This window comes from Gopherus evgoodei, chromosome 11, assembly GCF_007399415.2.
Source record: "Gopherus evgoodei ecotype Sinaloan lineage chromosome 11, rGopEvg1_v1.p, whole genome shotgun sequence".
Lineage (NCBI taxonomy): Eukaryota > Metazoa > Chordata > Testudines > Testudinidae > Gopherus > Gopherus evgoodei.
In genome coordinates this window covers 67772909-67785805 of record NC_044332.1, presented here as the reverse complement: position 1 = coordinate 67785805, position 12897 = coordinate 67772909, and the positions used below count along the sequence as shown (strand labels likewise).

Genomic DNA, 12897 nt, shown 5'->3' with positions numbered 1-12897 from the left:
CTGGAACATGAGGAAGGGGAGGCGGAGGGCCTGTGTGTTGCTGTTGCTTCAAGCACCGCCCACAGCAGCTCCAATTGGCCACGGGCTGTGAGGTGCTTATGGGCTGCAGAAAATAGCCCTGCGGGCCGCGTGTTTGAGACCCCTGGTCTTGATCCATCCTCTTTGGAACCCCCTTTCAGGTAGTTGAAAGCAGGTACCATTACCATTGCTTGCATTAGCATCTAGATAAACAGTAATCTCTCAGTTTGTCAGTCTTTTTACAAAAGTGTTAGAAATTATACTTTCAGCATGTTAATTGCCAGGATAACTGTTCCTTCCTTTTTTTAATCTATCTATCTATCTATCTATCTATCTATAGACATTTATATATACATATAAAGATAAATATACATTTCTTCCTCTTATCCTTGAGAAACCTACACAGGTTGCATATTATCCGTCTTGGTTGATATGTATACTTATTTATTCAAATTTATCCAGTATTTCCTTTTCTGCTCTTTATCAGATATTTTTAGTCCACTTTACTACTTATTTCAAACATGTTTATCTTTGTGTGTTTGATTTTTAAAAATTAAGTATTTCAAATCTTTTTCTCTAAATACAATTTCATTTTATATTCTATTAATGGACAGGTTTGCCATCTAACACTTCTCCCTCAACCTGGACAATGGATTATATTCCCCTTAGCCAAAGTAGCAGACATGAACTTATTCTACATTTTTGCTGTTCCTCTCTTTCCTTATAAGCCTTAAATTAATACCATGTATTCTTGCTGATTGCCTTAGCTTTTTCCCAGTTCCAGTGCAGATTTCTTTTTTACCTCCGATTTTAGAACAATGCCTTGTGACACCACATTGCCAGTTCTTATTTCCTGCTTTATTCTTTTTCACAGGAATTGTAGTTTGTGGGCTCTAAAATTTGCTTTTCTGACAACTAAACAATTTTATCTGATGCATTATGCATCCATTCTGTATTTTGCAAAATTCAGGTCAACAGTTTCAAGCCCTCCAATAACCACCACATTCTCAACTTCACAATTAAAATAGCTTGTTACTTGCAGTACATCTTGACAGTTGGTCCAGACATTTTTTTGTTCATACTCTCCTTCAGTCCTGAGGGTGTGTAGCAGATGCCCACTGTCATATCTTTTTTATTCCTTGTATTCTAACTCAAAGACCTTTACCATCACATTCACAGATACCAAGGCCAGATGTGATCATTGTGATAACTAGTTCTTAGCTATCAAAATGTATCTTGCTGTTAAGTACTTTTTCCACCTCTTCTGCACTACTCAGTTACACATATGCAGCGTCTGTTCATTTAGCATCACTTCTAGTTCTAGTTTATTATAGCCCGCATTTCTAGCATTAAACATATGCTAAAGTATGCTGACACATTTAATCTTCTTCATGGAATCAAAGATGTTAGAGTAGAAAAGGGCCTATTAGATCATCCAGCCCATCTTTCTAAAGCTTTTACTATTTTCTAAATCTTTCCGTCTTTTATTTAGGAACTTCATCCTCACCCTAATTTGTATGTCAGAAGTCCGTAACAGCTCATTCTGGTTAAGCAAAAAATCCTTATTCTTCCATAACCAAGTTTTAATGCCTGCCTAAAGACTCTGCAATTCACATCAGTACCCTTCTTATTTAAGTGGAGGTCATCTAATCCAAACAGGATTTCAACAAAGAAGTTCCAATGCTTAATAAATTACAACCCTTTTTCTCTATACCTGCAATACAGGCATTGTTTTGTACCCACTACCCGTCTTCTCCTTCTTTCTTGATTTTCTGAGAAAAACACATGCACTGCTCCAATCTTCAGTTCTTCCCACGGGTTCCTAAAATATTTCATGATTAAGTATGGTTCTCTTGAGCAGTGTTTGTTCCCATGCAAACTATAATCAATGAAAAGTCACTAGAATTCTTTAAGATTTGCTACCCTTATTGTGGCGGTGTTAACCTTGGCACCTGATAGGCAATATACCATGAAAGTTCTAAATGATATTTGTAATGCGGAAAAAAAAACATGCATACCAACCTATGTTAACTAAATATTTGTTCAGCTTTTTCCTGTTCAGTGATTTTAATTAAAAAAAAATTCACGGATTACAACTTCTCCACAAAGATGGATATAAAATTCTGTCATTGAAGTGGTCCAAATGGGATTACACTTCTCCCAGATCTCCCCCTGGAACTGTAATGGCTCCAAACTTTCTAATATTAGCAGTACACAAGATTAAGAACTAAGAGAAAGCCTTTCTGCTCTTTGGCCAATCTGCAATTGAAGGTTTAATCAGAATCTCCAGCCACTTACATTAAAAATCCTATATTTTTTTTTGAAGTAGCTAATCTGCATGCAGTAGATGCTTTTTAACAGGAAATATTTTTCCCAGGCACAGCGGGTTTTTTAGTTTGTTATAAGTTAAAGCCACAAAAAAGGGTCAAAGTTTTGGACAACACCTTTCAAATGTACATCTTAAAAATTAAGCCTGGAAGTTACAAAGGCAGAAAAATGGTTTACCCTAATATGTAGTTACTTAAAACCACATGGGCTAATTTTTGTTTAAAGAGAGCTAAAAATAATTACCGTACCATTCATCAGTTCTTGTTGCAAAAAGCAGTTCAACATAGCTGGAAATCTCAAAATATATATAATGCAAAACATAATATCTTTAACATATTCCCATCATGAAAGTAATTTATCTAGGCAGTTTATTACAATAATTATCAAGAGACTGGTATAATTGTAGCAATTCAGTAGAAACCATTTGCTTCCTTAAAAGCTTTTACTAGCACAAAAACATCCAAGATACACTAAAATTAACATATTAATGTAGAGAGACTCACAAAGGGAAAAGGCACATGTTCAAATGAGCATTTATAAACAAATTAAATGGAAACAACTCTGGTAAACATTTGTTTGCATAAAAATGAACAATTAGAGACAAAGACATGCTCTGTGCAAGCAGAGGCATCTCATATTGTTCCACAATGATTACTACTTGGAGAAAGCATCTTTTCTAATTTAAGAGAGAGGGTAATTTTATACTCAATCCAATTTGAAGTTTCCTAAAAGATGCTTTCTGCCTCAAAAGGGAGCACAGCTTAACATTCTTATCAACGACTCCTACAAAAACTGGATTAAGCTAAATCAAAATAGGACTACCCACATACAACCTTGAATGGTGAAAGTTTGCGCACAGACAAGGCCTAGAATTAGAACTTGATGTTTGTAGTGTAAAATTTTAAAATATAGGCTATGTTCATGTCACTACTTCAGAGTGACACTAAAGTTCTAAAATAGAACAGTGACAGAATTCACTGGAGTAATTTATTTTTTCTTTTTAAATCAAAACAGAAGAAAATTATGTTTTTCAAAACCCCTGACACAGTTCATGCCCCCAAAGAACTTGCAAGCCTATAAAATGTTGCCTTCACCATCACTGTTGTCACGCATGCTATGTACATATTGGTTCCAGCCACACCTAGGGGTAATCCCACAAACTAAAAAAACTCATTATTGTGCTGCATGCACAATAATTTTTAACATGCTCTGAGATACCAGAAAATGAAAAGCAGCTATATAAATGTTATTACGTATAAATATACACACACACACACACACACACACACCCCCAGAAACTTCACCATCAGAATGAAAGGAAAAAAATCAAATGTTAAAAAATAGTTCTTCAGGTTGGTTTAAAACCAAATATCAGTACTGCATGTTGTGGTACCTCACGAAATAAGAGGAATGCTGAAAGAAGAGTAACAAGTTTTGATAAAGTCTGATCCACAACAGTAATCTTAATCTTAACCTTAACTACAAAATAATTTGTCATTAAGATTTTTTGCACTAAACAGGTATATATTAAATACTGTTCTTAATCTTTTGCGTTATAACAATGCAAATCAGGGAAATGCAACCTAGATGGAGCTACTATAAGGTGGGTGCAAAACTAGTTGGAAAACCATTCTCAGAGAGAGTAGTTATCAGTGGTTCAGTCATGCTGGAAGGGCATAATGAATGGGGTCCTGCAGAGGTCAGTTCTGGGTCCAGTTCTGTTCAGTATCTTCATCAATGATTTAGATAATGGCATAGAGAGTACACTTATAAAGTTTGCAGATGATAGCAAGCTGGGAGGAGTTGCAAGTGCTTTGAAGAATAGGATTAAAATTCAAAGTGATCTGGACAAATTGGAGAAATGGTCTGAAGTAAACAGGATGAAATTCAATACGGACAAATGCAAAGTACTCCATTTAGGAAGAAACAATTAGTTGCACACACATAAAATGGGAAATGACTGCCTAGGAAGGAGTACTGCAGAAAGGGATCTGAGGGTTATAGGGGACCACAAGCTAAATATGAGTCAACAATGTAACGCTGTTGCAAAAAAAGCAAACATCATTCTAGGATGTATTAGCAGGAGTGTGGTGAGATGGACATGAGAAGTAATTCTACTCTGCACTGATTAGGCCTCAACTGGAGTATTGTGTCCAGTTCTAGGCACCACATTTCAGGAAGGATGTGGACAAATTGGAGAAAGTCCAGAGAAGAGCAACAAAAATTATTAAAGGTCTAGAAAACATGACCTATGGAGGGAAGATTGAAAAAAACTGGGTTTGTTTAGTCTGGAAAAGAGAAGACAGAGGGGACATGATAACAGTTTTCAAGTATGTGAAAGGTTGTTACAAGGAGGAAGAAAAATGTTCTCTCTTAACCGCTGATGATAGGACAAGAAGCAGGGGGGTTAAATTGCAGCAAGGGAGGTTTAGGTTAGACATTAGGAAAAAACTTCCTGTCAGGGTGCTTAAGCTCTGGAATAAATTGCCCAGGGAGGCTGCGGAATCTCTGTCATTAGAGATTTTTAAGAGCAGGTTAGACACAAACCTGTCAGGAATGGTCTAGATGATACTTCTGCCACAAGTGCAGGGGACTGGAGTTGATGACCTCTCGGGGTCCCTTCCTGTCCTATGATTGTATGATTTTGTGTTTGTTCTTTAAATGGATTTTAGGGAATTTGAAAGGTCTTGAGAACACTCTAGTGGCTGAGATAGGAAATGACAAATTAGCTTTAAAGCGCTTCTGCTGAAAGACGTAGAAGGAATCAAAGACAGTGGGAAGGTTCCATGATTCCCACCAACAGGCGACACTTTTGAAATTAAATACCCACTAACTGCTCCTGTCAATTTAACTGTCTATAAACCACCATGAACACCTCTGGCTCAACAAACATGGGGCAAGATTAAGCCGTTAGTCTTAGTACTGTGTAGAGAGTGGCACACAGCCATGCCTCCCCAAGAAGAGCAGTAGAAAGGATTCTGACTTAGTCATACCTCTCCAGTTCATCTCTTTCCCAGGAAGTAGAGTAAATTGCTCCCTACATCTCATGCCTAGAGAGGAACTTAGGTTGGAGCTACGCCTTTGCCTGCTCTCCACCCCACTAGTCACATAAGAAGGGAGAGTCCTGATAGCATTACTGTAGTCATAAAGATAGGTGGTGGGAAGTGTAATTCTCCAATGTGACTGCATCAGAACTAGAGACAATCTGGCCTAAAAAAAGTAACCATGCAGGAACACAAGAACTGCCAGACTGAATCAGACCAGTGGTCCAGCTAACCCGGTATCAAGTCTCTAACAGAGGCTGCTTCAGAAGAAGGTGAAAGAAACCTTGCAGTTGGAAGTTTTGGGATAACCAACCCACAGGAAGATAAATTCAGTGGAATAAACATTTCAATCAAAATCAATAAATTCTAGGCTTTATGCTTCAGTCACACAGAATGCAGACCTTTACCTTAATCCATGACCCACCTGCTGGTAAGGATCCCTTTTGCTGCGATGCATGTTGTAGCTGGAGAATATGGAAGCAGTCATTTAAGCAGTTCATAGTCGCCATGGAAGTTGCTTTCAGCATTAACAGGTCTGGATCCAAGGATGTAAGGTGACCAGAGGCAGGAAGGCATTCTATGTTTCTGATCAAGTCTCTCTGCTGTCCCTCAGCCTGAGACATCATCTATCAAACAAAACAGTGCTGGTGTCACAGAAGATGATAGACATTTTTGTGGTATACAGCTATACTGAAGTGCTTCAAAAACAGATGACCCCGAAGAATATTACAAACTTAATACAAATCCCAAAGAATAAATAAGAATTCGTTTTACATATGTCAAAAATAAAAGTACCATCTTGTTACTTAAATGTATGGTTAAAGATGAACTACAAAAGAAAAATATAAATTAAACACATTTCTGTGCTGAATGCCCCCACTAAACCCCCCACGAAATGCATGCCACAAGTCCCATGCAGTCCATGGTATTTATTGTATTAGTTACATAGTGAGACAATGTACCAAGAAGATTTTACAATTTTACTAACTCTACAGCCTGCACCATTGGTACCATCAGTGAAGCTACAACAGTCACTAATTATTGGTCCTACATTTTGTGGTGAAGTCTAAAAGAAAGGCACATGCATTCATACACAGTATAGTGTTGGGAAAACGAAAATTTGTAGGTTAAAAAAAATCACTAAGAGAAAATATTGCCCAGGATTTCTGTGATCACAGGTACTATCTATAACCTCTTTTTTTATTTTACCGGTCTCTCTTCCTGGGTAGAGGCAACAAATGGAATCTAAGAAGAATCCTGCTGCTCTCTGGATTCTTACAAATTTCTGTTAACCGCCTGAACACAAAAATAGAACTGACACGCAAAGGAGAGAGTTTCTTGCATGTGCTCATGTCATGTCAGATTCATGCATGTGTCTGATTTCAAACTGGTTGAGGTTTTCAGTTTACCCACTTTGACAGTATCCTTTCACTCTGTTTTCTATCAGTCTCATAACATGCAGTCTCTACTAGGCAATGGTTTTTAGATTTCAAAGAAATATTCAAACAATATTGTATATCAGCAAATCACAAAAACTGTTTGACAATCTCACAGTATTATTTGGTAACACTACATTACTATGTCTTTTGCCAACAACCAGCTACCTACCACCAGATACTGTACAATATATGTGTCAAATCCACCTCTTCTTGTCACAGTATTCTCTAAATGGCTTACATGTGAACTTCTCAACTGTCTTGAAAACTGTGCAGAGTAATGCTGCAAACTGGATTTCAGGATCAATCATGCCTTCAAGGTGTTTAACCAACAAACACCACATATACAGATAAGCTCTTCTAGGAGTCTTCCTCATTAGTTATTTGCAACGTAGTAGTACCTAAAGACCCCAAGTTAGGACTGGGGTAGCAAACACACAGAAAGAGACCATCCCTGCCTCAAATAGATTCATAGTTTGCAAAACTGGAAAAAGAGTCACAGGATAGCTTCAGGTTATGCCTCTCATCCTTCATTAGTCTATTCTAGCTTATGCCACCCAACCTCCCCATTAACTCAATGGTATCAAGAAGCATACACAAAATAGCCAATCGATCATGAAACCTCTCTTATTGTCACACAAGCATTATGAGAACAGCTGCACTCGAAACAGTGAAACCATTCACAGAGAGTACTTAAATCGTCCAGACATATCGACTCTTTTTAAACAAAACAAAAAAAACAACCACTCTTTCAAGGATTGTAAGTTTCCCTCACATAACCAGGTTCATATACAACAGTTCACAATCAGTTCAAAACTATCAACCAGTCCAAAGTACACTTGCCATATTTCCTAGCAAAAGAGCACATCCAGAAGTACTGCTGCTCAGAGCAAAGTGGTCTCTTCTCTTAGGCCTCTTGCTATGTAGCGCAAGCAACTACCTCAAGGTTTCCAAAGCACCAATACAACTTACAGATTCAGTTAAGAGCCAAGAAAGTTGGGAAGTTGACATTTTGTGCAGTTTGGGGTTATTTTTGGTCTGATTATGTGCAGATTTTATACAATTTAAAGGAGGATTGTGCATTTAGAAAGTCTGGTTCTGCCGCAGACTCGTGAACTGAGACTGCAACTAGTCAAGTAATAGTATATCAAAGTATAGCATCCATAAATGAACATATACACGTTTATATAAGGTTAGAGAAGGTTACAGGGTGACTTGATTACAGTCTTTAAGTATCTACCTGGGGAATAAATGTTTAAATATAGGGCTCTCCAACCTAGCAGAGAAAGGTTAACAGAATCCAATAGCTGGAAGTTGACACTACACAAATTCAGACTGCAAATAAGGTGGATTTTTTTTAAATGGTCAGAGTAATTAAACCACTGGTACAATTTACCAAGAGTCATGGTGGATATATCATTCACAATTTTTAAATCAAACTCAGATGCTTTTCTAAAAGATATTTTCTAGGAATTGTTTTTGGGAAGTTCTATGGCCTGTGTTATACAAGAGGTCAGACTAGATGATCACAATGAAGGCCTTATACTTCACAAATTGGTAAATTCCATGTTATAAATTCTGACACAGAACTTTTAAACATGCCTATCAACCAAGCAACACCATTCTGAGGAAAAGAAAAACAGCCTGCTTAACGCATCTAGATTAATAACTGACACTCATGATCCTTGTCTTTATGCTTCCAGAGCCTCTACTGCTGTTGTTGCGTAAAATATAGGATTACACCACATCACCCAGTCCAATATGGATTTAAAACCAGAAGATTAATATTAATTTTCTACAGGCCCCTCTTTCTCTGTAACTAAGAAAATGCTTGCAATTCACTTCAAACAGATGGAGGGAAAATCAAAGTTCTGCCTAATGCACGCTGGCCATTTCAAGGGGACTCAATCTATGCCTTCATCATATCTCTCTGATTCAGGTCCTCTCTTTTTGCGGAGTGCAGTCTCACACTTCATAAATGCCACGCACCACCTGGAAGCTTAACCAAAATCTTCCAAGTCTCCTCAGCCAAAAGAAAATTACTGTTCAAGCACAGCAAAATAGCAATATACAGAAGGACAAATTGTTAATATAGTGTAACTTATACATAAAGACTAGTATCAGTGTCATTGATTTTCTCTTCTGCTCTTCCTAAAGTTTTCTATTCTTATGTGACATGAGGTAAAAAGGGCAGGTAGCATCCAAATTTACTGTATGCTATATTAGCTCTACCAGTGTCAAATCCATCTCTTGAAAAGAAGGACATTTCTGATATATTGAAGTAGCTAAAACAGTCTACCTTTAAACTTCATATGTTTAAAGTTGCAAACATGAACTTGTTACAACAGTTTTCAAACTAAAGGATGAAGTGGTTTAACAAGCTCTTAAAACAGCAGAAACCACTGGAATGCAGATTAAGGTTTTTCTAGGCACCGGAGGGCACTTCAAGTCTTAATGCTAGCAGTTGTTTAACCCTGCTATTACAAGAAGAATATAGCATGACAGTGGCAGTTATTTTTTTCCAAAACCACTGTAAGAACATCTTACTGGGGACACAATGTGCAAAAGTTTAATTTTCCCCTTTTGGAAAATGTTTTATTTTAAAACTCTCATCTTTAAAACAGTGGCTTTTTATCTTTTCTCCACTTCTTTCTTTTGCTTTTTGTATTTTACAAGCAAACTTTATAAATCACATTGAAGCCCCTACATAGTTGTTGCCCTAGTTTGTAAGTGACACCCGTCTGGTGTAAATGGATATCGTAAGATCTATGAAATACAGGTCCCTCTGAGTCACGCTTTACTCTACCTATAACTTATAATATTCTCATCCCTTTCAAAAGTCTCCCTTCTTCCTTTTCTACCCCTTCTTTTTTTTTTTTTTGGCAGAGGGTGTATTTATGAGGTTAAATTCTCTTTTCCTTAATCCTTTTCTGTGAAAGGGGAGAGTTGGAAAGGTCTCTCTTATGTGCACCAAACCCACCATGTGTGCAAGCTGACCTAAATCTAACTTAATACTGTAAACACAAAACAGCTACTGGGCTCTTGCTTACAAGGAGCGTTTTAAAGAGAGCATGTATCTACTAAACCAGCACACTCACTACCTAAAATAGTTTTGAATATAACACCCGCAACTTGAGATAGATGTGTGCTGATTCAGGGCTACCACTCTGAGGGCTGCCTGGCACGCTGGACAAGTCTGCAGCCATTTGGGGCACTAAAGTCTGAGAGAGCTTGTGGGGGAGAACAGACAGCTGAGCAGGGCTATGTGGAGACTATGATGGGTGGACAGAACTGTCTAAGACAGAGTATAGAGAGAGGAAAAGAGGGATAATGTTTTACCTTCAGCTGTATGTCTTCCCTGAAGACAAGCTCTACTGTGATCCACAGGCAGTTCATGACAAGGAACTTCTCTTCAGCATCACTTTTCTGACCCACACTTGTCCACAGCATTTTAAAGTAGAACGAGGTATTAGAATTCGTGGGGAAGGTGACGTGGCAAGCATGAGGGAATAGTAGAGATGTGGGAGAGGATGGGGCTAAGAACAGCATGAGGGAGATGAAAGGCACAGGGATTGTTCATGTTACAGCCATTTCCACACTAAAGAAATCTGGTAACTGACAGCTAAAGGATGCTTAAATACATTTTCTATTCAAACAATACCCAGTTAAATCAGGATTCTCCTCCACACAAATCTCAGCTTGCCTGCCTTACTATCCAGTCCCCACAATACCCAAACACACAGACTCCATGGCTCCACGGTAAACTTCCCTTCCTATTCCAACATATAACCAACCACCACACATCAAATTCCTCTCCACCGCACTCAGATGCACCTCAGCTCCAATCTCAAACAACCTGAATTCTCACATTTCTTAATTTCTGAGGGCTTGATTTTGCAAACTTTACAATGTTTAACAGATTTTATCTGGTATGGAATGTAAGAGTTGTACAAAACACCCTCCGACACATTCAGCCTACCTCCCTGATTGAGGCTGTGCTTGGCACAGAGAGTCAGGAGCAAAGAGAGATTGTGGGCAGTGTCCACTCACCCTGACAATCTTCCCAATTCATGGTCCCTCTTATTGTCCCCCAACATCACAAATGCCCACACTGTCCCTAACTATGTTCTCCAGTCTCCCTGCTGGCAATCCCAGACTGATAGACCACCTGTTTGTGGTTTGGGACTCTCCTTTGGTGAGCTACTGAAGATCTGTTGCCTGCAGAAGCAGCTACTTCAGAGGCAAAGCTGGTAACTTTACTACAGACACCTCTTACCTAGGGTGACTAGATGTCTCAATTTTATAGGGACAGTCCCAATATTTGGGGCTTAGTCTTTTATAGGCACCTATTATATCACCACCCCCGTCCCAATTTTTCACACTTGCTGTCTGGTCACCCTGCTCTTACCAGACACCCAATTCGTTGATATGGTGCAAGGAAGCAGAGAAAAGGGAATACAGATACCTTAAGCTTCACTTTAGACAATACTGGGGACCAAATTCTTCCCTCATGCACTTAAATCAACAGAAGTCAAGCCCATTTATTCAATGGCAAAATTATGACTTTCTACATTCACAAGTCTGACTTCCTCTCCCTTACATAAGGTTAACTTGCAATAGCCTATAACAAAAGAAAGCTATAGATAAATTATTTAATCTTACTCTAACAATATGAAAAGACTGAAGATAATATAACAGCTTTTTTCAGACACAGATCTCAGAGTCCATTACACAGCAACATCCCATACACTGCTGTGATATGGCAGGGGTAAACCCCTTGAATGCCCTGCTAAAACGCTGGCTAAGCCCTGCTTTTTTGTAAGGAGGCCACATGCAGGGGCTCAGGCAGCCAGCAGAGGACCCAGCTGCAGGCCCTAATGAGGGTTGACACAGCAATGGCTTGAGTTAAATGCAAGCAGCTGGGCTGAGGATAGGAGGGCTATATAAGCCCTGGGGAAAGCTCAGTCAGGAGGCCAGCCTGGGAGGAGACAGGAGGGCAATATCTCTGTTTCTCCACCCAAGAAAAGGAGCCTCATGGGCCAGTAGACCCTGGGGAAGGTCTAAATGTGGATAACTGTTGGGGGAACAAAGTGGGGTTGCACTGTAAATAAAGACAAGGGTGAAGCACAGAAGAGGCTTGAGAACTATTTAGTTAATCAGCCAACCCAGGGCACAGGCGCAAGAGGGTGGCCCCTGTGATAATTCCATTATCCCTACCTTCTATTAGAAAGTAAACAGGAGGATAGTTGTCCATTCATGGACCATAACTGCCTAGGAGTCAGAACCTTCTCCCTTCAGAATTTGTTCTCTGCTCTCAAAACTCCAGTGTTTCATGATGCTTACAGGAACTGCTGAGCTGTTAGCAACCAAACAGAATGCAGGGATTTAAAGAGACCAAACCCTGCCATTTCTATCACATTCCTTATATTTTCATCTCATAAAGCAAGAATTCTTTACAAATATCTTTCTGTGACCCAAGTTTTCTCTCAGTTCTATGGGCTACAGAAAGTAGTATATGCCGTAACCGAAAGGAAACATTACTGGCAGGCAATTTTCATATTTCAGGATGTGCTCCGACAGAGAAAACTTCAGCTACAAGGAGAGATCCTTGTCCAAATACAAGCACCTAAAACAACCTTACAGATTGATTAGTCTGTAGATTATAGGAAGGCATAATTGGTCAGAAGACATCTATTTACATATGGAAAGTAAAAGCCTTTTTCATCTGGTGCACTGAAAAGATGTTTTAAGTGAAAGTGGATAAGTGTATGCTGCAAATAAACCCCCACAGCAACAAGTCCCAGAGCTCAGGTCAACAAATTCAGGATCATGGGGCATGCGATCCCCCATCCACAGGATTTCGGAGCCTGGGTTCCAGCCCAAGAGGGAACCTCTACACTGGTATTTTTAGCCCTGTAATGCAAGATCTGCAAAACCAAGTCAGTTGATCCAGGCTCTGAGATTCACTACCGGAGCTTATGGGAGGGTTTCTTTCTTTTTTTAAATTAAATGCAGCGTAGACGTACCCAGCATGTCTACATCTTGGAGTGTTTTTCCAGACCAACATGTTT

The 12897-nt window shown here is 39.0% G+C and overlaps 1 protein-coding gene across 2 annotated transcripts in view; it reads right to left on the bottom strand.

Annotated features, from left to right (window-relative positions):
* The window catches only part of OSBPL11 (oxysterol binding protein like 11), a 91937-nt gene that overhangs the window by 20597 nt on the left and 58443 nt on the right, over positions 1 to 12897 (bottom strand). For both annotated transcript variants that reach the window (XM_030579834.1, XM_030579833.1), the window contains exon 6: positions 5815 to 6016. In XM_030579834.1, the coding sequence (XP_030435694.1) occupies positions 5815 to 6016 (202 nt within the window). The remainder of the gene's footprint in view (positions 1 to 5814; positions 6017 to 12897) is intronic.